The sequence below is a fragment of the Hevea brasiliensis genome, chromosome 17, assembly GCF_030052815.1.
Source record: "Hevea brasiliensis isolate MT/VB/25A 57/8 chromosome 17, ASM3005281v1, whole genome shotgun sequence".
Lineage (NCBI taxonomy): Eukaryota > Viridiplantae > Streptophyta > Magnoliopsida > Malpighiales > Euphorbiaceae > Hevea > Hevea brasiliensis.
In genome coordinates this window covers 3,825,988-3,852,006 of record NC_079509.1, presented here as the reverse complement: position 1 = coordinate 3,852,006, position 26,019 = coordinate 3,825,988, and the positions used below count along the sequence as shown (strand labels likewise).

The 26,019-nt window shown below is 33.9% G+C and overlaps 4 protein-coding genes across 4 annotated transcripts; 2 read left to right on the top strand and 2 right to left on the bottom strand.

Annotated features, from left to right (window-relative positions):
• Positions 1-6,812: 6,812 nt before the first annotated feature.
• LOC110658185 (heat shock protein 83) lies at positions 6,813-10,048 on the top strand. Its single transcript, XM_058140283.1, has 4 exons — positions 6,813-7,143; positions 7,264-7,405; positions 7,901-8,181; positions 8,280-10,048. Exons 1-4 carry the CDS (start codon positions 7,006-7,008, stop codon positions 9,828-9,830), a joined length of 2,112 nt encoding a protein of 703 aa, XP_057996266.1. The 5' UTR covers positions 6,813-7,005; the 3' UTR covers positions 9,831-10,048.
• A 798-nt stretch (positions 10,049-10,846) lies between these two features.
• LOC110658186 (40S ribosomal protein S10-1-like) lies at positions 10,847-13,309 on the bottom strand. Its single transcript, XM_021815702.2, has 5 exons — positions 13,178-13,309; positions 13,028-13,076; positions 12,079-12,358; positions 11,847-11,976; positions 10,847-11,099 (listed from the first exon to the last, which is right to left on the bottom strand). Exons 3-5 carry the CDS (start codon positions 12,273-12,275, stop codon positions 11,019-11,021), a joined length of 408 nt encoding a protein of 135 aa, XP_021671394.2. The 5' UTR covers positions 12,276-12,358; positions 13,028-13,076; positions 13,178-13,309; the 3' UTR covers positions 10,847-11,018.
• Positions 13,310-18,593: 5,284 nt separating this feature from the next.
• LOC110658188 (uncharacterized) lies at positions 18,594-21,443 on the top strand. The gene is made up of 5 exons (XM_058139461.1): positions 18,594-18,620; positions 18,805-18,946; positions 19,036-19,345; positions 19,851-19,944; positions 20,262-21,443. Exons 2-5 carry the CDS (start codon positions 18,805-18,807, stop codon positions 20,298-20,300), a joined length of 585 nt encoding a protein of 194 aa, XP_057995444.1. The 5' UTR covers positions 18,594-18,620; the 3' UTR covers positions 20,301-21,443.
• A 1,030-nt stretch (positions 21,444-22,473) lies between these two features.
• LOC110658187 (40S ribosomal protein S10-1) lies at positions 22,474-25,520 on the bottom strand. Its single transcript, XM_021815704.2, has 5 exons — positions 25,405-25,520; positions 25,255-25,303; positions 23,732-24,011; positions 23,493-23,622; positions 22,474-22,740 (listed from the first exon to the last, which is right to left on the bottom strand). The coding sequence occupies exons 1-5, from the start codon at positions 25,405-25,407 to the stop codon at positions 22,660-22,662; spliced, it is 543 nt and encodes a 180-aa protein (XP_021671396.1). The 5' UTR covers positions 25,408-25,520; the 3' UTR covers positions 22,474-22,659.
• Between the last annotated feature and the right edge of the window lie 499 nt (positions 25,521-26,019).

Here is a 26,019-nt window from a genome sequence, read left to right as displayed (position 1 = left end):
TTGTGTGCGTGCGTTGGCGTGCGTGTGATGTGGTGTGGACTATGGATAGGACGGGTAGACACAGCTTGAGATCTTCGCTGGGACCCGGTCCTTTGGGGTAGACACAGCTTGAGTTCTTTGCTGGGACCCCGATTTGGTTATTAAGTGGAAGTCCAAGCTGAGTTCTTCGCTAGCACAGGTTGGATTTAAGAGAGCTGTATAGGGGATCAGCTCCCATATATTATGATTGATATTATTAGGTGTGTGAGTGCTCCAAATTACCTTTTTGATGCTATGATGTGAAATTATTATTGATGTTGCATTTCACTCTACAGGGTGCATTAGCTTTAGATAGTTATAGAGATTATGGTTAAAATTGATATTTTACTCTCTGAGTCGAACGCTCACTCCTGTTCAATATTTTTCCAGGCCACAGGAGGATATTTTTGAGGTTAACCTGCTTTTCTCCCTCGCAGGTCGTTTATTCATGTTTGTGTAATTCTATAAACTTCTAGAATTTTCGCATGTGTTAGAAATATTTAATTGATGTGGGTCTGTAATATAAATTGTTATTTTGGACCTGTAAAATTATTATCACATGCATGTTTGATGGACTGGATGAGGGAGCTGAGCTCCCATTTATTTTTATGTTGATATGAGTATGTGGAGGGTGAGCTGAGCTCCCCAATTGATTATTTATTGTGTTTACAGGTCGGGTGGGTCAAAAACTCCCCGTTGAAAGGTCCATTTTATGGCCAGACTCTGTCCGGTTGATTTCTTGAAATTGGGCCCAAATGGGCCTTAGAGTTGGGTTAAGGAATAGTTAGGCTTACTACGGGCCTCGGGGGCTTTAGGTTGGCCCAGGTCCTAGTGCCGGTCCAGCCCATAGGTTGGGTCGTGACATTAACTGCCTCACTTGATAGTCCACTATGGCTATAGGTTGCTCCTCAAATGTCAAGTTTTCTTTCAGCTCTACTACATCCGGCTGTAACACATGAGAAGGATCAGGAATGTATTTCCTGAGCATGGAGATGTGGAATACAGGATGAACATGAGAAAGGTTGGGTGGTAGCTCCAACCGGTAGGCAACTGCTCCAACTCTATCAGTAACCTCAAAAGGTCCATTATACCGAGGTGCCAACTTGCCCTTCTTTCCAAATCTCATGATTCTCTTCATCGGAGAAACCTTCAGGAATACATAGTCGCCTACTGCAAACTCTACATCCCTCCTTTTGGGGTCTGCATAACTCTTCTGCCTACTGAAGCTGTTTTCAATTGTTCCCTGATTAAAGGAACTATCTCTGAAGTGTACTGCACTAGGTCTACATCATGCACCTTCGCTTCTCCCATTTTCGTCCAACACAGAGGAGACCTATACTTTTTTCCATATAGTGCCTCATAGGATGCCATCCCTATGCTGGAATGGTAACTGTTGTTGTAGGCAAACTCTACCAAAGCTAGCTGATCATCCCATTGACCTCCAAAATCCAAAACACTCATGCGAAGCATGTCTTCTAGTGTTTGGATTATCCTTTCGGACTGTCCGTCTGTCTGAGGGTGGAAAGCAGTACTAAAGCTCAACTGTGTGCCAAGTGCCTCCTGCAACTTCCTCCAAAATCGAGAAGTAAACTAGGGCCCTCTGTCAGATATTATGGAAGCAGGAACTCCATGCAATTTGATTATTTCTCGAATGTAGAGTCGGGCGTACTATGCCACAGAATATGTAGTCTTCGCAAGCAAGAAGTGAGCTGATTTAGTTTGGCGGTCTATAATTACCCATATCGAATCATATCCTCGCGTGGTATGAGGTAACCCAGTCACAAAATCCATGGTAATCATTTCCCACTTCCATTTCGGGATAGGGAGCTCTTGCAGCTTCCCTGACGGTCTTTGGTGTTCAAACTTCACCTTCTGACAAGTCAAGCACTTAGACACAAAGTCTGCTATGTCTCTCTTCATGCCATTCCACCAATAGCTATCTTTCACATCAAGGTACATCTTAGTGGAGCCTGGGTGGACATTGTACAGTGTATAGTGTGCCTCTCGCATGATTTCATTTCTGAGATTGTCCACATCGGGCACACATATCCTAGAACCTTGCACTAGGGCGCCATCATTGGCAAATCTAAACTCACCACCTTTACCCTGCTGTACTCTTTCTATGATATTCATCAATTATTGGTCTCTGTGCTGGAAAACTCTAACTCTGTCTCGCAGTTCTGTTCTCACTAAAAAATGAGCCAACAATACCCCCTCATCTGAAAGATCTAGGATTAAACCTTGATCCATCAACTCATGTACTTCCTGAATAAACGGTCTCTTCTCTGCTAAAATGTGTGCCAAGCTGCCAGAAGATTTTCTGCTCAAAGCAACAGCTACTACATTGGCCTTCCCAGGGTGGTACTGGATGGTACAATCATAGTCATTCAGAAGCTCCATCCATCTTCTCTGTCTCAAGTTTAAATCCCTCTGTTGGAAGATGTACTTCAAACTCTTGTGGTCGATGTATATCTCGCACACTTCACCATACAGGTATTGTCTCCAGATTTTTAGTGCAAAGACTACAGCCGCCATTTCCAAATCATGAGTGGGGTAGTTCTGCTCATGCCTCTTTATCTGGCTTGAAGCATAAGCCACTATTTTCCATTCTGCATCAAAACACACCCTAAGCTAACTCTGGAGGCGTCACAGTACACGGTATATCCTTCACCACTCATCGGTAGTGTCAACACAGGGGCGGTGGTTAGACACTCCTTAAGCTTCTGGAAACTCTCCTCAGAATCATCTGTCCAAATGAATGGAACATTCTTCCGAGTTAACTTAGTTAGGGGAGCTGCTATCCTGAAAAAATTCTGCACAAAATGCCTATAGTAGCCCGCTAGGCCCAGAAAACTTCGCACCTCAATGACTGTTGTAGGCCTAAGCCAATCAGTTACAGCCTCAATTTTCTTGGGATCCACTTGAATACCTTCACTAGAAACCACGTGTCCTAAGAATGAGATGCTTTCTAGCCAAAATTCACATTTTGAAAATTTGGCATATAGCTGGTGCTCCCTCAAAGTCTGCAACAGCATCCTCAAGTGCCACACGTGTTCTTCCTCGATTCGAGAGTATACTAAAATGTCATCCATGAATACAATAATAAAACGGTCCAGGAATGGCCTGAACACCCTATTCATCAAGTCCACGAAGGCTGCTGGTGCATTAGTGAGTCCAAAAGACATCACCAAGAACTCATAATGACCATATCTTGTCATGAAGTCTGTTTTGGACACATCCTTATTCCTGATTCTCAATTGATGGTAACCTGATCGCAGGTCTATCTTAGAAAAGAATCTAGCCCCTTGGAGCTGATCAAACAGATCATTGATCCGAGGAAGTGGATACTTGTTCTTCACAGTCACCTTATTCAGCTGTCTATAGTCAATGCACAACCTCAATTACCCATCCTTCTTTCTCACAAATAGAACAGGAGCACCCCAGGGTGAAGTGCTCGGACGTATCAATCATATCACACAGCCCTCTTGGGCCCATCCAAACAGTCATCAATCACAATATGTAAAATTACAGTTTAGTCCTTATAATTGACCGCTTTTTGCAAAAACCACCCAAATAAACTCTAAAAATTCTAAAACTTTGTCCCGCGGGCCTTAGCAATATTACTAGGCTAATGCAAAAAAAATCATAATTTTCTGAGCTGCCATGAATATTTTATGCATTTTTAATCCCATTTAAGCACTATAAAATTACGAAAAAGTAAGGTTCGGGTTTACCTATGCCGATTCCGAATCCGGGGACGCACTCGGGACATCTGACAACGGTGGGGTAGCCAAAATCTCGATCTGATTCCAAGACTTTTTCGGTAGCCAGTCTGTCTGGCCGGAAATTCACAGACTCGGACAGCTGTCTAATTTCCGCGAATTGAAGATTTCTACACGAAGCCCACAACACGGGGGTTAGTACATGAATTTTATGAAATTTTCTAAGCTCATTTAATGCTCAGAAAAACACTACGAAGTTCCATGGGACCCATCGAAAAACGATGTCAAAAAATTTCGAAATTTATATTGTCACGAAGCTCTCGACGAGTGGAGCGCTCTGGTACTCTCGGTTTTCTTGTGGGGTTCACGGTTTGCGAGAAATCTAGCCCAAAAGTCAAAATGGGCTAAAACATCCCGGACAAAAATTGGAGAAGCCGCTCAATGGATTTTGGTATTCTTAGTGTCCATGGAAAGCTCTCGAGGTGTAGATGGTGTTTGACACAAGACCCGGCCCAATTTCGGCCTGGAAGAAGAAGCGGCGAGCTGCGCGTCGCGTGGCTTCGCGCTCTTCCAGGCGGCGGCTGGCGATTGGGGGGAGGCTGGGGTGGCACGCCGGCGAGGTGGGGAGGGCTGGGTGGCGGCTGGCCGGCGAGAGGAGGAGGGAGGAGAAAGAAAACGGGAGAGAGAGAAGGAGAGGTCGAGACGCGCGCGGGGAGAAAGAAAAAGGAAGAAGAAGCCGATCCGATTCAATCTGTCCGATCCGGTCTGGTTCGATTCGGTCGATCCGATTCAAGATACAAATTTTTGAATTTTTACTCTGCCTAGGGACCGAAAACGAGACCCAAAAATTCTGAAAAAATTTTAGAAAACTCAAAAAAATTTGTAGACTCCAAATATATTTTTAGTTTTGCCACATGGTCTTTAAATTAATTTTTAAAAATCATCAAAGTTTATATTTTCAGAAAATCGAACTCAATTTCTAAAACCCGAAAAATTTCAAATAATTTCTTAAAATTTAAATAAAGTAAAATATTAATATTTATCCATAAAATAATAGATTTAAAAATTAAGGGTGTTACAAATGATTAATATAACTAATTTTTTTTGATAAATTTTTAATATGCTATATAACCAATGTTAATTAATTTTAGAGATTTAATTATTATTGTTACGTGTGTGTATGTATCGTTTTATAGTAAATACTTAAAAAAAATTATCTTTTAGACTTTAAATTATGCTAGCAATAGTAATATATAAAGTAAATTCGAATCCAATTAATTTTTTAAATAATTAAATTCAGTTATATTATTTGAATAATATTTAAATTATTTAAATTTATGTGTTTTAATTAATAATCTGTATATAATATATTTATAATTCATAATCTATATTTTAAAATTTAGTAATTTTTGGAGAAATTTTCAAAATACCCTGTAGTTTCAATTTTTTTTTAATTATACATTATATTAATTAAATTATCAATTAAATCTTATACTCTTCAACTTTTCCTAATTATACCTATCATTAGCATGATGTGGTAAATGATGTGGCATTTTCATTAGTAAATTAATAGTTAATTGACAGTGTAATAAAATTGGTAAGAGTTAAAAGAAATAAGGTTTAATTCAATTTTTTTTAGTATGAGTATAATTATAAAAATTATAAAAATACAATATTTTTTTAATAATTTCCCTTAAAAAAATAAAATTTAATTTAGCTTATAGTGTTTAAGTAAATTATTAAAATATAAGAGAAATATAATTTTTCTCTTAAAAGAAAAAAAATAGAAATAATCATTATCTTTTTTTTCCTTATTTCTAAAGATATCTAAGTAACTTTAATATAAATAACATTTTTATTTTACATTTTTCTTTATTTTACTCTAATTTAGAGGAAAATATTTTGAATCAATTAAGAGGATTTAGAAATAAAAATCTTTTTCTATTCCTCTCCTTTTTTCCCTCTATTTAATATTCAAATAATAGAAATTTAATTTTTTTTTCTTTTTTCACTTTTATTTACTTCCTTAATCTAAATAAAAGGTTATTTTATTATTTCTTTCTAGTTAAATCATCCCATTTTAAATTATCTACCTCAATTATTTTATGTGAATTAAACATATTAAAACTTAATTAATGTTACATTGAAGGCTTTGTTTGGATAAAAAAAATGGAGAGAAAAAAATGAAAATGAAAATATAAAGAATGTGAGAATGGAGAAAACAAAAAAGAAAAATCGTAATATTTTATTATTTTTTTCCATTTCTTTTTTTTTCCTATTTTCTAATATTCCCTAAAAATAATATCCTTTTCCACAGGCCCATTTAAGAGCCAATTCTACCCAAAAATAAAAATAATAATAATAATAATAATAATAATAATAATAATAATAATAATAATAATATAATTTTTTATAACGAAAAAATTTATCTTTAAGTACATGTTTTCATATAATTGTGCTTATACCTCATCTTATTATTGATTTATTTACATTATTTGTTCAGTGGATAATAATAATACAGAAAGGCTTATTACATTTTTCTAAGACTTAAATATAAAATTTCATATCCTTAAAAAAAATTTTTAATCCATGCCATCAAATTTAGTGTATTCAAAATTGGAATAAAATAAAAAATAAATGTTATAAAAAAAAAATAGACATTATATCGTAATTATTACGTTTTTAGGATTTATTTAAAATTATTATTATTAAAATTATTATTTTTCTTAAATTAAATTTATTATTAATTTTTTAAAAAATTATTTTTACAATAATATTTAAAATAGTATTTCTTTTAAGAAACCTTTTCTTCTTTCCTGAAGAGGAATAAAACTGGCGATTGGCCTGTGGCCATTTATTTTGCAGAACACGGTTACGCTTAGAACTCGTGCATTTACTATTAACAGCGCGTGGAATCGGTTGCAAACAAAGAACATTCCAGAACTAGGCGAACCTTCGTGAGTTCGTAACAGAAAATTACCAAATAAATATTATAATAATACGACTTCGTTTCATGGAAGAATCCAGAGCCCGCTCTTGTCCCTCCCTCACGCTGACCCATGAGAAGAGAAGAGACTAGAACCCCTGCAATCTTCAGCATATATACCCTTAAAGCATTACGCGAGTGATCAGCCAGAAGTTTTTAGTGATCATCTAACCAAAGTCCGGATTAGCTCTTTCTACCTGTGCTCTTTCTCTTTCCTTCTCGCATTCGCGCGCTCTTTGCTTCGAGGCTTGTGTGGTGTGTGTGAAGTAGTGTGGAGGAATGGCGGATGTGAAGATGGCTGATGCAGAGACCTTTGCCTTCCAGGCTGAGATCAACCAGCTTCTGAGCTTGATCATCAATACCTTCTACAGCAACAAGGAGATTTTCCTTCGTGAGCTTATTAGCAATGCTTCTGATGTAAGGACCTGCCTCTTTTCACTCGCTTTCCTTTTTACTATTCGTTAGTTTCCAATCCATGGAATTTTACATTCATTCGAATATATGGCTGATGGTCACTGGTTTCTTTTTGGTGTGTAGGCATTGGACAAGATAAGATTTGAAAGCTTGACGGATAAGAGTAAGCTTGATGCCCAACCAGAGCTTTTCATTAGGCTTGTTCCTGACAAGGCCAATAAAACCCTATCTATTATTGATAGTGGTATCGGCATGACCAAGGCGGGTAATGAATTCAATTACCGTTTAATCTAGTCCCTCTGGTTCCTTTCTTTTGTGTTTATTCTTTAAAAAAATTGTATATTATAAAATGAAACAAAGGAAAATGTTAGTTAACGGGGGGAAAAAAAATCTTATGTATCAAGAGAAGAAAAGAACTCCATATATGTTTTTATTTTTTTTATTTTTTTATTATTTTTTTTACTTGGAAAACCGAAAGGAGATGATGTTTGTCACTCATACCAAGATTGCTTCCTTCTGGTTCGACTCTTTCATCTGGTGGTAAAAGTTGAGAAGTTAGGAGGAGATGCTTATTTTTGTTTCTTGGGGCTGCCTACCTTTAAACCACTGGTGGAAAAATTTTTTGAATGTAGAATTAAAGGTCAATTTACTTGGTTTAGCAGCTGTTGACTGTTTACTGCTTTGGTTAGTCGTTTATTATGGTCTTTAATGAGTAGATGTGGGGCGCTGGGTTCACGGTATTGATAATTTTTCTGGACAGACTTGGTGAACAATTTGGGTACCATTGCAAGATCCGGCACCAAGGAATTTATGGAGGCATTGCAGGCTGGTGCGGATGTGAGCATGATTGGTCAATTTGGTGTCGGTTTCTACTCTGCTTACCTTGTAGCGGAGAAGGTGATTGTGACTACAAAACACAATGACGATGAACAGTACATATGGGAATCACAAGCTGGTGGTTCTTTTACCGTCACAAGGGATGTCAACGGGGAGCAACTTGGCAGGGGCACCAAGATTACCCTCTTCCTCAAGGAAGACCAGGTATGGACATGGTGCTGTTATTGTCTTGTTATTGAAGATGTGGTTAGTGGATAATGTCTGATTTGTACTGATGTGTTGTGTTATCACTACGTTTGCAGCTCGAGTACTTGGAAGAGAGGAGGATAAAGGACCTTGTGAAGAAGCATTCTGAGTTCATTAGCTACCCCATCCACCTGTGGACAGAGAAAACAACTGAAAAAGAGATCAGTGATGATGAAGATGACGAACCCAAGAAGGAAGAGGAGGGAGATGTTGAGGATGTCGATGAGGAGAAGGAGACAAAATCCAAGAAGAAGAAGATCAAGGAGGTCTCTCACGAGTGGCAGCTCATCAACAAGCAAAAGCCAATCTGGCTGCGCAAGCCAGAGGAGATCACTAAGGAGGAATATGCGTCTTTCTATAAGAGCTTGACCAACGATTGGGAGGAACACCTTGCTGTCAAGCATTTCTCTGTCGAGGGTCAGCTTGAATTCAAGGCTATCCTCTTTGTTCCAAAGAGGGCTCCATTTGATCTCTTTGACACCCGCAAGAAGATGAACAATATAAAGCTTTATGTTAGAAGGGTCTTCATTATGGACAACTGTGAGGAGCTAATTCCTGAGTACCTGGGCTTTGTTAAGGGTGTTGTTGATTCTGATGATTTGCCTCTTAACATTTCTCGTGAGATGCTCCAACAGAACAAAATCCTCAAGGTTATAAGGAAGAATCTTGTGAAGAAATGCATTGAGATGTTCAATGAGATTGCTGAGAATAAGGAAGACTACAACAAGTTCTATGAGGCTTTCTCAAAGAATTTGAAATTGGGTATTCATGAGGACAGCCAGAACAGGGCCAAATTGGCTGATCTGCTCCGATATCACTCAACCAAGAGTGGTGACGAGGTGACAAGCTTGAAGGACTACGTTACCAGGATGAAGGAGGGCCAGAAGGATATCTATTATATTACTGGGGAGAGCAAGAAAGCAGTCGAGAATTCACCATTTCTAGAGCGGCTCAAGAAAAAAGGCTACGAGGTTCTCTTCATGGTGGATGCCATAGACGAGTACGCTGTTGGCCAGCTCAAGGAATATGATGGAAAGAAGCTGGTTTCTGCTACTAAAGAAGGATTGAAGCTTGATGACGAGACTGAGGAAGAGAAGAAGAAAAAAGAAGAGAAGAAGAAGTCTTTTGAGAACCTCTGCAAGACAATTAAGGACATTTTAGGAGACAAGGTCGAGAAAGTGGTGGTATCTGACAGGATCGTGGACTCTCCGTGCTGTTTGGTAACTGGAGAGTATGGCTGGACTGCTAACATGGAGAGAATCATGAAGGCACAGGCATTGAGAGACAGTAGCATGAGCTCTTACATGTCCAGCAAGAAGACCATGGAGATCAATCCTGACAATGGAATCATGGAGGAGTTGAGGAAGAGAGCCGAGGTTGACAAGAATGACAAATCTGTCAAGGACCTTGTGCTACTGCTGTTTGAGACCGCTCTTCTGACCTCTGGTTTCAGCCTGGATGATCCAAACACCTTCGCTGCTAGGATTCACAGGATGTTGAAACTGGGTTTGAGCATTGATGAGGACGAGACAGCTGGTGATGATACTGAGATGCCTGCTTTGGAGGAAGATGGTGCTGAGGAGAGCAAGATGGAGGAAGTAGACTAAGGTCTCAATGGCAGGAGCTTACCCGGTTTCAGGGTCTTGTGGTCTTGTCGTGTGGACAGAAGGGTTTTGTGTCATTGAGGGGAAAATGGTGCCTTTAGCGTCACTTCAGTGTATTGTAATGTAATGCCGTTTTGATGTGTCTTAGTGCGTCTGAGAAGAGTCTATATTTTGTGCTTTTGTTCCAAATCGAATACAGATTACCAGTTTGGTTCTTCTCATTCGAATGACTCCCAGCTAGCAATTTTTCTCCCTTCTTTTCTCCCTTTTTTCTCCTCCTCCCCCCCTCCCCCTCAATTGTTACATAAGCTATGTTTGACGGGATATAGTAGGGGAGCTTTTTCTTGGAATTCACCTTTTGCGTCTGATTTTGGGCTTTGATGAAACGAGAGCTTGACCTGGTGAGGCGGAAAGTTTTGTTGCCTAGCAAGTTATTACACCGGCATTGATGTGTACTGTAACAATTACACAAGGAATAATATGCCATGATAATGGGTTTTTTCCCCTCTTCTTTGATGACCAAATGGAAGATCCATCATTAACAGGGATAAATACCATCTTCCCTCAATAGGGGAAATAAGCTTAGGTGGGGATTTGTGGTCCACCCAATAGCAACATTTCCTTAAATGATGGGTTCTAATTAGTAGACCACAAATATTTTACCATAATTACTCATTACCAGAACCTTATGTGAACTATATATTATCGTCATTATGACATTGAATAGGCACTGTTGGTCCTAATAGACGTTGGTAATTGGAGTTTTAGTTTAAAAAAATGAAAACAAATTCCGAAGCCTACTTTAGTTTGCAGTTAAAAACGAAAAAGTAATAGCTGCAGCCATGGAGCTTAATAAAAATGCGCAATATGGAAGTTTAAAAAAGAGTTAAGCCGGAAACAGAATTACCATTCGCACCGCACTGGGTGTACTACAAAATTTCCCGCGGAAACGAGCACCAATTGGCTATTGAAATAGTATTACAGCTGAGCAACCAAGCAAATTCCATTTATTCACGACAGAACCTCAAAAGAACTTTTCTTTTATATAAATCTCAAAAATCCCAAATCAAGCTCAATATTGCAATTTAAATCTTACAAAATCCTAGGGGAGTTGGATAGGGGCACCAAAACAATACTAGGTTTGAACTGCTACATTCTTAAAACATGAACAGCCAAATGCCAGCAAGACCTTCAAGCAAAGCCAGAAGAACTGGATTGTGCTGCACCATAACCTCCACCTCCGCGACCAAAGCCAGGCCTTCCACCAGAGCCCTGTTAGAAATACAAAATAGAGAAATATGAGATTCAAATATGCAGCATAAATTAGAATGCAATGAAAGAGACTAAAAAAGTGCTGATGCAAGTTCAAAGAACCACAAATATAAAAGCAACATAAGTAACAAATGAAAAGTAACATAACTAACAAATGAAGGCTCTTGGCCAAACCAAAAAAAGCAGCATAACCAGTTCATGAAACACTACAAGATGATATCGGTACATCTACAAAGCAAATATGGCATAGCTATACCATTATATGGCCTAACTAAGAGACAATTGATAATCAGATGCATAAATATTTCCTCCATTTTTTCATCCACCAATGATGCACATTCCAGGAAAATGCAAGTTTAAGCCTTTTCTACTGCATGTCAATAGTAATGGTACTCAAGACAATCCCCCAAATCAATGCAACCCGTGTTTTTACAATGCTTTGGTGATAGACGGTATCAAGAACTACAAAAACTACTGAGTAAGCTCTTGAGATGCTATAGCTTTCTACATCAGCATTTATAGATCTTCATTTTCATTCGCACATACAAGGGCCTAAAAAAAATACACAATACATGCAGTAGATGACTGAATTCAACTTATCGCTAATGCTCTACCTTAAAAGTTAATGCACAAGGAAATGATGAAACGATGCAAAACATTTCCTATTGACAATCAAGAGAGGTAAATTCTAATATAATCACAGGTATGAAGAACAACAGCATAGAAACTTTAAAAAAGTGAAATTACCCTAAATGAGGGCTGGAAATCTGCTGGAGCACCTCCCTTTTCACCACCAAAATCACCCCCTCGAGGACCTCCTCGGTACCCATCACGATCACCAAATCTTGGACGGTCGACTTCAATGCGTGGTGGGCCTCTAGGGATTCAAATGCACAACACATATTATTACTGTCCAAGCCACAGAGAGGGAAAGAAGAGAGAAGGGGGGAAGGAAGAGGGGGGTTCAAATTTAAATTACCGGGGGCGGTCACCAGGTGCACCACCCATTGGCCAACCAGTGGGCCTTGCAGATTTCTTCAATGTGGCAGGAACAATTTCAGATGGAAGATTGAGGTAAGTCCTCAAAAACTCAATCCCATCATTTGTGAGGTACCAGTAATAGTGCATCCATGCAAATGTCTCACGAACATACTCCTTGGATTTGAAGCTCTGCATCAGCTTAATCACCTGCAGATTTGGGGCATCTATACTTGGGTGCTTTGCAAGGTTGAAATCCTTCTTTGCATAACAAACTCCCTCTATAGATTCAACAGAAGTTTAAGATCCCATTAGCTAATGGTAAAACGCATGAAAATTTCTGGTGTTAAAAATATTTAATACCAAAAATAATAATAATAGTAATAAAACAAACAAACAAACAAATAAAGCACTCCAATTGAAACTTCACTCAAAACACCTATCATTCTAGCTTCATTTCCTTCCTATTAATTAGAAGCCAAACAAAAAAAAAAATTGAAAGAACCTGCCTCTTCTTTTCCTTATAACTTTATTCCCCAGTAAACAAGCAGATATAAAGAAAACTTGAAACTAATTTAACCGCCACTCCACTAAATGTATCTGGATGTCATCCAGCAGTTCAATTATTATTGAAATTGCGTTTGTAATCAAGTGAATATAAAATTATTTCATTGCAAAAATCATTTGTAAATCAATGCTCATTTTTGGTATCTTACACATTAATACATAGAATTCATTTTAAATAATGAAAACATTATGAAAATCTTGAATGATTCATTCAGAAAATCATGTATGTAAAGCCTTAAACAGAACAAAGCAAACTCACAGAATAATATCTAAAGTTTGTTTTTCTTCAATAATTTCCTAGGTTACCAAAAGGATCTGGAGTGAAGGCAAACAATAAATCAAAACAAAAAACGAACAAGAGCAAGTCGAAAATATATCTGAACCTTGAAAGAGATATTTTGAGATCTCCCTCCTGTTCTTCTATGGAATAATCTGAAAATACATCAAAAAGAGGAGGGAAATGGTTCACTTTCATCAAGACAAGTATGAGTGTGCATATACGGGGAAGATACCAAGAGAAACAGATGAGTTACCATGATTGATAACAGGCGACGAAGCAAATCCTTCTTTCTAGCAGTAGCTGCAGAGATGCAAGAACCACCATGTGTATTCTATTTGAAAGTGTGTGTGTGTGTGTGTGTGTGTGTATATATATATATATATATGGAACCGTCTGGGCCTGCTAAATGTGCAACCCTGAATCTATTTGGATATGGGTTTTTGGGATGGGCATCCTAAACTTATTCATTTGATTTCATTTTCCTTCCTCCTTTCTTTCGCCTTTTTTTTTTTTTTCTAATTCCATAAATTACCTCATATAAATTATTAGATATTTTCAATGCCTTTATATAAAAAAAAATTCACTCAAAATTTCAGAAACCTAATGAATAATATATATACACACACACGTGAAAGGAGAAGGAAACATTTACTTTATCCAAATTACCCTTCAGTATTTATAATATTTATAATTATAATTTTTTATTATTTATTTAATTTTAAAATTTTATTTATAATATTTATAATTATATTTTTTATTATTTAATTTAATTATAAAGTCTATGTAAATTTAAAATTCTTAAGATTTAAAATTTAATTATATATATAATTTTTAGAGTTTATATAAATATAAATTTTTAATCTTACTTAAATTTAAATTTTACTTAATTAAAATTTTAATATAATATAATTAAAATAAAATTTTATAAAAATAACTTCATGATTTATATTATTTATAAAAATAAATAAGAATTTTATTTATATGAATTATTTTTTTAATAATTATAATGGATTTCTATCTCTACCTTATAATTATTTATATAAAAATATTTTAATACAAATATATTTAAATTTAAGTAAAATAACAAGAAAAAAATTAATTTTTATCAACTAAATATATTATTTTTTTAATTAATTTTTTTGAAACTTTCTTTTAATTTAATTTCCTATAAGTTCATTAAAAAATATTTCATAAAATAAATATTTTAATTATATGTATTTCAAAATTTTTTAATTATTGTAATTAAAATTAAATTTGTAAGTCTATATATATATTCGATAATTTAAAAAAATATTTAATTAGTATGAAATATATAATAACATTATATGAATATAAAATTTTTAAATAATGTGTAAATGTAATTATCATAAAAAGCACATAAAATAAATTATAAATGAGAAAAATATTTAAATAGATAAATACATGATACTCGAAATATTAATAACAGGTTTGAAATTAATTATAAAATTAATAGAATGATTAGAATTTATAATATTATTTTTTATTTTAAAATGATACGTTAAAAAAATTTAAAAATGCTAATATGTGGAGATATAAAAAAAATAATTTTTATTTTTTAATCTTATCCTAACTTGATAAATAGTAAATACACAAAAAAAGAATTAATAATTATACTTTGAATATAAAATTATTATTTTAATTTAAAAATTTATTATTTCAATTTAAAAATTTATATCTAAATATAAACACAAAGTGATATTTTGATTTAAAAAGAGTATAATCTTTATATGAATATAAGTATTATATCATTAATAGATTTTCCATTTATTTAGATTTAATAATATTTTTAATTAAAATTAGATATTTGTTTTTAGAAAATAATTTTAAAAATTTTAAAAATATGTTATATATTAATTTGACAAAGAGTTCTACTGTAAACTAAATAATTGTTTATACATTTTTATTATAATCATTGTAATTAAAAATAATAATACATTAACATCAATGTTTTTTATTTTATTAATATTTATTTTTTATTTTTTATACAAAAAAATTTCGTTATTAATTTATTATTTATAAATAATTTATTAACTAATATACTTGTCAATATTATTTTTAAATTTTTTATTCATATCACTAAAAAATATAAAATTATGTAAAATATTATATATCAAATATAAATTAATAATATTGATATTTATTAATATGGGGTGGCACATCTTATTTTATCAAATAAAATTAAAAAAAATTAAATAAAACATAACTAGAAATAAAAAAGATAAACTATACCAAATTAAATTTATTTTATTATTATATATATAAAATTCTAAATAGTATTATAAAATCTTAAAATTTGTCACACTAATTATATATGCTTCATAAAAATTATAAAATATTAAAAATTAATTTATTTTAATAAACTCAATACTTTATATTGAAAATATTTAATACAAAAATATATGAAAAAAATAAAATAATAAATATTTAAATTTATATATTTATAAAACACTTACAATTATAAAATTATATTATAACAATAAAATTTTCATAATAAATTTCACCTCTATAATTTTTTATTTTGAATGATACACTTTTTTTTCTTATTAATTTAATGTAAAAATAATAAGTATGCATAAAAAATTATTATATATTAATAATAATAATTAATATAGTATAATAATATTATATATAAAAATTAATAAACAAATTATATATAAAAATATTAAATTATGAACACATATATAAAGTACAAAAAAATGTGCAACACACGTTTAAAAAAAATTATATATATATTCAAAATTCCATAGTTATATAAGTAATTTTAATATTTTAAAATTAAAATCTATTAATAAAAAATAAATTATTCTATTTAAAATAATAAATATCTGAATTAGACTAACATTTAAAATTATAATCTAAAGGATATGGTATAATATAATAAAAATTACATTTCTGAGCAATATCAATTTTTTTTTGGATTATATCAATGTTATAGTCATGTAATTTACGTCCTAAAAATTAAATTTACTTCGTATATTCTTAGTTATCGTTCAGTGGGCTTGCTAATTATAAGATCTACTGCACATCTTCGTCGATTAAAATGTGCCACATCAATCCCATCTCGTAAAAAAAAATTGACAATATCAAAATGCTTGGAGTAAAACATTTGTATATTAGTGAAACCTTCCATGCTATTAAAGCTGGCAATTTTTAAAATGATCCGATACACTGTTAAACGGATTAATCAAATTAATTAACTTACTTTTAATAAGGTACGAAATGAATCATTTAGTTATTGTATTATTTATATATTAAAACTACTCAATTTCATTTATAAAATATAAATATAAAGAGTTAAACACAATTTAATAATCAAATTTTTTAAAATTAATTTAAATTATGAATTTCGATCTATATTTTTTTAGACCAATTCGATTTAATTTGTAATCTTAAAAAAATCATACTTTTAAGTCTTAATATTTCTCATTTTAATTTGATTCGGCACTTTAAATCATTGACTGGTTTCTGGCTTAAATTTAACAGGCCGATTCTGGCCCAATTGTAGATCCAACCCAGACCGGGCCCGGTCCGATGTCCCCGTCCCCGTCTCCATCTCATCTCCGTCGTCCAGAATCATTTGACAGTTGACGCACAAAAAACAGGCGGAGGTCCTTGTACTACGGGCCTCACCTCCCTTCGTGCACACACTTATTATTTACCTTCATTCTTCCCTCTATACACACATTGCTGATGTAAAATTTCCCATGCAACTTCCTTGAGAAAATTCTTGTAGAAAATGTAGAAAGCTTACTTGTAAAGAGTACGGATTTAGATTTCATATCAGGAAAATGATTCAGTGTCAGCGTGATTGTGTAAATACCTAGATCCTTAGGGTTTTATTGTACTTTAGATGCTAAATGGCACAGATATACACAGTAATATACGCTATTTGATATGTGGTTGATTTTTTTTTTTGGTGTGAGAAGAAGTTAATATTGTAGGATTTTTGGACTTGAAGGGAAAGTTTATCTTTTCTTTTGTAGAAAAATGAGTACAGAAGGTGAAGTTCAATGTTCACTCCCGGAGTCAAGATCAGATGATATTGAAGCTCAAGAATTCCACAAGTACTTTTACTGTTACTTTATTTAATTTATTTTAGATTTTCAATCTTCAAACCTGTGGGTATCTTTTAATTAAAATTTCAAGTTATTAAACAATGTTTGGTTGCTTAGGAAATGGAAGGGAAAGAAGAGGAAATGGACTAATTTCTGAGTTTTATCAGGTGTTCTGTTGTTTTTTCTCGGTAATCCAACAGAAGATCGTTTGTGCATTTCATATAATTGATGATTGCTTTTATCGTCGTTTTATTGTACAGGAAGCTAAAATTTTCATACACGAGAGAATTTCCTTTATATTTGGCTGAGGTGTAAGAGGTTACCCAGCTGATTTGATTCGTCAAATTTGTGGTAAAGATTTGTCATAATTGTTCAGCTTTAATTCTTGTTATATTAAATTCGCATTTTATTGTTCTTTTTTTATACATTATTTTTATTTTTCTTTTATTTTAATATTTTTTTATTATACTTAACATTATTTTATCTTAATCGTTTTTATTTTCTAAAACTTCTAACAGTGAACTCAAAGGTGCTTCTACCGGTTCATCATCACTGTCCTCTAGTGATTCAATTATGTAATCAAAGGTAATTGCAAATTATTTCTGTTTTTATTTCTTCTTTCAAATTGAAAAATATGAAACTTGTTGACATGATAAGATCTTTTTACAATTGTAGCTAATATCTAATAATCCAGATGATTTAAGTTGAAAGAGAAGCGTTTACTACTTATTATAATAATGGTCTGATTAGATTTGTTTATTTGCTGCTCTCACTTCCTAGGAGAAACACACGTACATTAGTTGAGTAGAAAGATTTGAAATAACTCTACCCTCTTTGGAGGTGAAGCTTATATATAAAACAATTCCTTTGGTTGGTCTCCAATTAATGTAGCAAAAAATGCTTCAATTGTGTGATGTTGAACCATCTTATAACTGTGATGCAGATTCTGGCGGATGGGATAGCAACCTATTCAGACATTTGCGGCAGAATCCTGAAAATGGAGTTTTGGGAGAGTGTGCTCTTCTAAGAGTGCCTGGATTTGTGGCTGGGTTTTCTGCTCCAAAGTTTCAAGGTAGCATTTATCATCTACTCAGCAGAGGTGAACTCAACAAAGGTTCTACCATTGTGTCACTGTATTCTAGTCATTCATGTCTGTTCTCAAAGATTTAACATATTCTGCTGTCAATTATTTCTTTTTCCATTATTAATGATCTGTTAGTTTCTTTTTTTGCCATTTAATTTGTTCTGTCCAATCAGAAAATAAAAATGGTTTTAGTCGAATATGAAGTCTTTTCAAGTTAAGAGTAATGACATAGTATGGTTCAAAGGGGACTGGATGAGGAATATTGGTCTCTCTTAATCCTAAACTGATGGAAATGAAAATGGGATTTCCTAGGTTTTATCTGGCTTCTCTTGTGGATATGTGATGTTAAACTGTCTTATTGAATGCAGACAACCTATCTCAACATACGCAGCAGAATCCTGAATGTGGACTTTTGGGAAGGGCTGCTCTTCTAAGAGAGCCTGGATGCCTGGTTGGGGTTTCTTCTCCAATAGTTCAAGGCAGCTTTTATCATCTACTCAAACGAAGTGTCACACCATATTGGCTGCCACGCCTCTGTAAGGCGCGTCTGGTGATTTATAAATTTGGTGTTGATGTAGCAGAATTTCAATAGCTTCACAAGATTTCTGTTATTATTGAATGCCAACTCTATGAATTACATTCTTTGGCTTGAAAGAAAAGTAACAAATTGAAAAAGTAGTATCAATACCAGGTTAAAAGAATGGTATCCTTATCTTTCAGATGAATCTTCATTCAAGAAGAGAGAGTGAAGATTTATGTGCTGGTAAAACATTTGGTTCTTCTGAGCATCAAATTATGGAGAGACGGGATGTGGAAAAAAGAGAGAGGCAAATTCTCCACCTCATGCATTGCTATGTAGCAAGTTTGTGTTGTTGAATCTTATCTTTGTGGTTTCAGTCCATGTAGATGCATCAAGTCTTGTAAGTGCTAAGATGAGCTAATCTTTGCTAGATTCATTTGAGTTGGTGAGGAAGGAGCATAAAGCTATTGATGAGAAGCAAAAGAATGTTTCAGATGAACATAAAGAAAATTTGGACCCAGATATTGCTAAATATTCAGAGGATTCCAGAAATCATAAGAGGATTTCTAATTTCTTGTTATTCTTCTGTGCATGCTTCTGCATGCAGAGAAATATCGTGCACTGCTTGTGCAAGCAGATCCCTGGAGAAGTGTTTTCAAACAAGATCCTTAAACCATTCCACATGCAAGACGTATATCATTATTGTTGGTGGAATTACAGATTCAAAGTTACTCCGCATATGTGAGCCACTTCTTTCTTTTTAATATTTAAAGATAAATTAGACTAGTTACCCTAATGAATGGTCGGGCCATTGTTGTTTTTTTACTAGTTCAGGCTCATATCAGCGTCACAAGTAGAAAAGTAAAGGCAGATAATCTTTCTTCTTATCATGTGAGTCATTGCCCATAAATAGTTACTGGAATTCAGCTCAACATGCATTAACTCTCCAAGTTGGTAGTTTTTTATTCGTTATCCTTGATGCTAACATTTGATGAATAATGAGAACATATCAGATAACTAAAAATATGAGAAAGTAGTAAGCTTCTTTCATTCAAGTACCTCTTCTTGTGCTATTACTTTTCCTTGTGAAGTTAGTTCGTGTTTGAAGAATCATTGTCTGATTTTGCATTTCTTGAATGAAAGTGATGTTGCCAGCTTAGTCATAAGTTTACTTCTTGAAACCGACACTTATAGTTTTGACCAGTTCTGTTTAAATAATTACCTATATTGGTCTGACACCCTGTAGTTTTAGCCTGGGCAGCATTGTGATGTCAAATTGGACCAGAATGAGAGCTCCATGTTATCCTCTTCCAACTTTGTTGATAAGTTTATTCAAGAAGGTACTCTCTCCCTCTCTCTCTCTCTCTCTCTTTATATATATATATATATATATATCAAGGTTCTAAATTGGTTAGTAAAATTGTCAGAGAATTTAAACCTATAACTTTCCATTTTCTATTGAGAAAAAGCCAGGAACCATTTTGTAGGCTAGAAATAAATCGAGGAGCTCTCTTTGCCTTTCGCTTTTCTCTCTAGTCTAACCTAGGGTTTAGTCCTTTTTCCTGTTGGTTGTATTCGGCCTCCTCTGCTCGGTGTGGGTCTTGCCCTTCCATCTGTGGATGGACTGTGAGTATCCTTTTGCTTTTCCTTTTTGTAGGTTATATGCCTAATGGTAGGGGCTTCATTTTCTGAATGAAGCAGCCTTGATCAATAACTGCACGTAGGGGTGAGCATTCGATTCAAATCGAATTGAACCAAACTAAACTGAATTACATATTTTAGAAATTGAATCAAACCGAAATAGATGAAAAATAGAATCGAACTGAATCGCTATATTTCAGTTCGATTCAGTTCAAATCGATCGGTTTTAATTTTTTATTGATTTTTTAATTTAGATTTGATTTTCAAGTTATTTGATCTAATTTTGACTTTGGTTTGAACCTAATAACCATTAATCAATGAAATTAAACAATTTATATATATATATATATAATTCATAAATTTTTCATAAAAATAAATCAATTTAAAAATTAATTTATTCGATTTGAATATATAAAATTACTATTCGGTTTTATTCGATTTAATCGATTTTTTTTCTTTAAAACTGAACCGAATCGAAATAATCAAAATTTTTATAATATAAAACCTAATCGCACCAAGTGAATTTTAAAATCAAACCGATTGAATCAAATTAATTCGATTCGATTTTTCAATTTGAACCGAAATTTGCTCACCCCCTAGCTGCATGTATGCTCTGGTACATCTAGTGCACTTATGATGGTGGATTCAGCAAGTTCGATGGGTTTTATTTGGAGGGACGGGAAGGAGGCTCCCCGAGGGTGTCTAAGAGTCGGCCATGGTAGGTCGCCGCCCTCTTATGTGGGCCTTGTCTTCTTCTCTCTGCTTCTCCCTCCATGGTTGTCGATCGATGCTGAAATACTCTAAATTTCATGGCTTGTTTGTTGTCCTAAAGGGGTTTACTAGCTTAAGCTGCTTCTGGTTGTGTTGGTTGAGGCCTCCCTCCTTGGTAGACGACTCTAGTTTCTACGATTTGGAAAAGCTCCATGGTCGGATATTTGAAGTGAGCGACGCTTTTTGATGAAGAATCGGGTCTCCTTTAGTTTCTTCGAGTCCCGACCTGTTTTAAATTAGGGTTACCTATTAATGTATTGGGTCTGCTGGACTTGAAAGTGAGCTTCTTATTGCAATGGTAGCTTTTTTAATAGCTTGTATTCTTCTTCTGAGTTAACAGGTCATAGACTTTGTACCATTTTCTCTAGGCCTTTTAAGGCCATTTTAATGAAATATTATCTTTGAAAAAAAAAATGATAAAAAGCCAGCAGGTTGCATTTTAGTTGACAATGTGAATGGTGAATCTCATATGTATATATCTTCTAACAAAAGTGCTAACAAGCACAAGTCAAAAAGTTCTTCTTCTGGAAGAAACAGATCTGAAATATATTTAGCATCTACCGAAAATTCTAAATGAGCATGATTCCACGATTTTTTTCTTCTCAAAGAAATGAAGTTCCAATGGAGACAATGCCATCTACCTCTCCTTCAGCTATAGATAAAATCTCTGAGCAATTATTCAGTTCTGGCACTTCAATTATGCCTCCAGTACTTATGCATGAGGAGATTGAACAATCAAGTGTGTCAGAGATCGTAACACTCACTTGCCTCGGCATCAATGCGTGCAATCTTATGATATAGGGACAAAGCAATCAAATAATAGTCATCCTGGTGCATCTCAGCACTTTCTTGCTGTGAAAAAGAAGGATATAGATGCAATAGATCTAACAGCAGCACCTTCAGAAATAAATGCTTCCCATGCAAGAATTATTGAAAACTTCGGAGGAAATATGGCTCGTGATCCAGTAAGTGGAGCTGGTCTTGTAGATTTGCAATCAACCGAATTATGGGTTACTCATAAAGGCTCTGCAGCTAGGCTTGCTAAATATGACTTATGGGGATTGACTCTTCATTTCATACATGCCGGTGGCAGGGTGTTGCAGTCCTAATAGACGTTGTTAATTGGGAATTCAAACCTCTTAAAACAATTTCTGACGCTTACTCCAAAGCTTACTTTATTTTGCAGTTAAAAACGAAAAAGAAAGAATAGCTCCGGCCATGAAGCCTAATAAAAATGCGCATTATGGAAACTTATCAAAGAGTTAAGCCGGAAAAAGAACTACCATTCTTTCTTGGATCACAATGGAAAAAGAACTAACATTCTTTCTTGGATCACAATCTGGCAATGCTAATTTGTTAGCGAGCACTGCACTGGGCGTATTACAAAATTTCCCGTGGAAACAAGCACCAATTGGCTATTGAAATAGTAATACAGCCGGGCAAGTGAGCAAGTTCCATTTAATCAACCACAAAACCTCAAAAGAAGTTTTCTTTTATATGAATCTCAAAAATCCCAAATCAAGCTCAATATTGTAATTTAGATCTTACAAAATCATAGGGGAGTTGGATAGGCGCACCAAAACAATACTAGGTTTGAACTGCTACATTCGTAAAACATGAACAGCCAAATGGCAGTAAGACCTTCAAGCAAAGCCGGAAGAACTGGATTGTGCTGCACCATAACCTCCACCTCCACGACCAAAGCCAGGCCTTCCACCAGAGCCCTGTTAGAAAAACAAATTAGAGAAATATGAGATTCAATCATTCAAATATGCAGCAGCAACTACAATGCAATGAGAGGGACTAAAAAAGTGCTAATGCAAATTCAAAGAACCACAAACATAAAAGCAGCATAAGTAACAAATGAAGGCTCTTGGCCAAACCAAAAGAGCAGCATAACCAGTTTATGAAACACTACAAGGTGATATGGAAATATCTACAAAGCAAATATGGCATAGGTATACCATTATATGGCCTAACTAGGAGACAATTGATAATCAGATGCATAAATATTTCCCCTATTTTTTCATCCAGCAATGATCACATTCCAGGAAAATGCAAGCTTAAGCCTTTTCTACTGCATGTCAATAGTAATGGTCTTCAAGACAATCCCCCGAATCAATGCAACCCATGTTTTTACAATGCTTTTGTGATTGATGATATCAAGAACTACAAAGACTAATGAGTAAGCTCAGCATTCCAACACCATAAAGAAAAACACACGTGCAGCCATTATTGTAATGGAGATGCTACAGCTTTTTACATCAGCAATAATGGATCTTCATTTTCATTCACACAACACATGGAGTAGATGACTGAATTCAACTTATTGCTACTGCTCTACCTTAAAAGTTAATGCACAAAGAAATGATGAAAAGATGCAAAGCATTCCTATTGACAATCAAGAGAGGTAAATTCTAATATAACCACAGGTAAGAACAGCAACAGAATAGAAACTTTATAAAAGTGAAATTACCCTAAATGAGGGCTGAAAATCTGCTGGAGCACCTCCCTTTTCACCACCAAAATCACCCCCTCGAGGACCTCCTCGGTACCCATCACGATCACCAAATCTTGGACGGTCTCCTTCAAAGCGTGGTGGGCCTCTAGGGATTCAAATCCACAACACATATTATCACTGTCTAACCCACAGAGAGAGAAAGAAGAGGGGAGGTCTAGCTGCATAACATTAAAAAACAGAGTAAACTTAATTACCGAGGGCGGTCACCAGGTGGGCCACCCATTGGCCGACCAGTGGGCCTTGCAGATTTCTTTAATGTGGCAGGAACAATTTCTGATGGAAGATTGAGGTAAGTCCTCAAAAACTCAATCCCATCATTTGTGAGGTACCAGTAGTAGTGCATCCATGCAAATGTCTCACGAACATACTCCTTGGATTTGAAGCTCTGCATCAGCTTAATCACCTGGAGATTTGGGACATCTATATTTGGGTGCTTTGCAAGGTTGAAATCCTTCTTTGCATAGCAAACTCCCTCTATAGATTCAACAGAAATTTAAGATCCCATTAGTTAATGATAAAATGCATGAAAATTTCTGGTGTTCAAATTATTCAATACCAAAATAATAATAATAATAATAATAATAATAATAATAATAATAATAATAATAATAAAACAAACAAACAAAGAAAGCTCTCCAATTGAAACTTCACTCAAAACACCTATCAGTCTAGCTTCATTTCCCTCCTACTAATTAAAAGCCAAACAAAAAAATTTGAGAGAGCCTGCCTCCTCTTTTCCCGATAACTTTATTTCCCAGTAAACAAGCAGATATAAAAAAAACACTTGAAACTAATTTAACCACCACTCCACTAAAATGTAACTAATGACATCCAGTAGTTCAATTATTATTGAAAGAAGATTCTATTGCCTGTTACAATTTTGACCATGATGCGTCCCACATCGGTTCTGCAGAGAGGTCTTGGGTGCCATATATATGGGTTCGCAAACCTTCTATTGTGAGCTAGCTTTTAAGGTAGAGTTAGGCAGATTCATATCATTTGCTGTTAGAGCAAAAGCTAGCTCACAAGGGGAGGTTTGCAAATCCATATATATAACACCCAAGATCTCTCTGCAGAATCGACGTGAGATGCATCATTTCCGACCCCTTTAGACTGAGCGTCCTCGTGAAGCAACCGGGGTCATGAAGAACGTTAGGGAACCTTTGTACATGATCCACTGACCCATTCAGAGTGAGGCTTTGATACCAAATGATATGAATATGCTTAACTCCACCTCAAAAAGCTAACTCATAAGGGGAGGTTTGCAAACCCATGTATATAACACCCAAGACCGCCCAATATCCAATTTGGTCTTGTGTTTGTAATCAAGAGAATATAAAATTATTTCATTGCAAAAATCATTTGTAAATCAATGCTCATTTTTGATATCTTACATATTAATACACAGAATTCATTTTAAATAATGGAACATTATATAAATCTTGAAAACTCTATACTCCTTTTCTGATTCATTCAGAAAACTCTTATCAATTTGATTTGATTTAAAATCATATAAAATTTTATGGAATTCATTTTTTCCAGGCAAGCTCCGAAATGTATGTAAAGCCTTAATCACAACAAAGCAAACTCAAAGAATAAAATCTAAAGTTTGTTTTTCTTTAATAATTTCCTATGTTACCAAATGGATCTGAAGTGAAAGATAATCAATAAATCAGAACAAAAAACGAACAAAAGCAAGTCGAAAATATATCTGAACCTTGAAAGAGATATTTTGAGATCTCCCTCCTGTTCTTCTCTGGAATAATCTGAAAATAGTATCAAAAAGGGGAGGAAAATGGTTCATTTCATCAAGACAAGTATGAGTGTGCATATACGGGGAAGATACCAAGAGAAACAGATGAGTTACCATGATTGTTAACAGGCGACGAAGCAAACCCTCCTTTCCAGCAGTAACTGCAGCGATGCAAGGTAGCTCGGTAGTCGTAAACCCTAGAACAACCTGTGGCTTATATATATATATATATATATATATATATATATATTGCAAAAATCTCATATTTTTTAAATTAATTATTGTTATATTTTTATTGTTTAAATTAATTTAATATATTTATATAAATTTAAAATTTTTAATTTTATAAATAATTAATTATAATAAAAAATTAATAAATAAAAATAAAAAATATAATTAATTTATAATTTACATATATTTATAATTTTTATCTGTATATTATATTATATTATTTATAATATATATAAATGTGCAAAATAAGAAAAAAATATCGGATTTACTTTTTATTTTTTATATTATTTATAATTTTTTATTATTTAAAATAGATATATTAAAATTTATATAAATTTAAAATTTTAATTATATTTATATATAATTTTAATTCGAAATAAATTTAATAAAAAATAATTTATTAAAATACAAAATTCATAATTTTTTAAAAAATAAAATACTTAATTAATTTATTCTTTTTAAAAAAAACTTTAGTTTAATTTGTTATTTATTTTTATT

Bases quoted from the DNA above. Each gene is read 5' to 3' on its own strand.
- LOC110658185 (XM_058140283.1), top strand. From the start codon at position 7,006: ATGGCGGATGTGAAGATGGCTGATGCAGAGACCTTTGCCTTCCAGGCT. The intron at 7,144-7,263 runs GTAAGGACCTGC...TTTGGTGTGTAG, and splicing joins TTATTAGCAATGCTTCTGAT to GCATTGGACAAGATAAGATT. The intron at 8,182-8,279 runs GTATGGACATGG...CTACGTTTGCAG, and splicing joins TCTTCCTCAAGGAAGACCAG to CTCGAGTACTTGGAAGAGAG.
- LOC110658186 (XM_021815702.2), bottom strand. From the start codon at position 12,275: ATGCAGAGCTTCAAATCCAAGGAGTATGTTCGTGAGACATTTGCATGG. The intron at 11,977-12,078 runs GTAATTTAAATT...TTGAATCCCTAG, and splicing joins GCACCTGGTGACCGCCCCCG to AGGCCCACCACGCATTGAAG. The intron at 11,100-11,846 runs GTAATTTCACTT...TATTTCTAACAG, and splicing joins ATTTCCAGCCCTCATTTAGG to GGCTCTGGTGGAAGGCCTGG.
- LOC110658188 (XM_058139461.1), top strand. From the start codon at position 18,805: ATGAATCTTCATTCAAGAAGAGAGAGTGAAGATTTATGTGCTGGTAAA. The intron at 18,947-19,035 runs GTTTGTGTTGTT...AATCTTTGCTAG, and splicing joins CATGCATTGCTATGTAGCAA to ATTCATTTGAGTTGGTGAGG. The intron at 19,945-20,261 runs GTACTCTCTCCC...TCCTTTTTGTAG, and splicing joins TGATAAGTTTATTCAAGAAG to GTTATATGCCTAATGGTAGG.
- LOC110658187 (XM_021815704.2), bottom strand. The intron at 23,623-23,731 runs GTAATTAAGTTT...TTGAATCCCTAG, and splicing joins CCACCTGGTGACCGCCCTCG to AGGCCCACCACGCTTTGAAG. The intron at 22,741-23,492 runs GTAATTTCACTT...TTTTTCTAACAG, and splicing joins ATTTTCAGCCCTCATTTAGG to GGCTCTGGTGGAAGGCCTGG.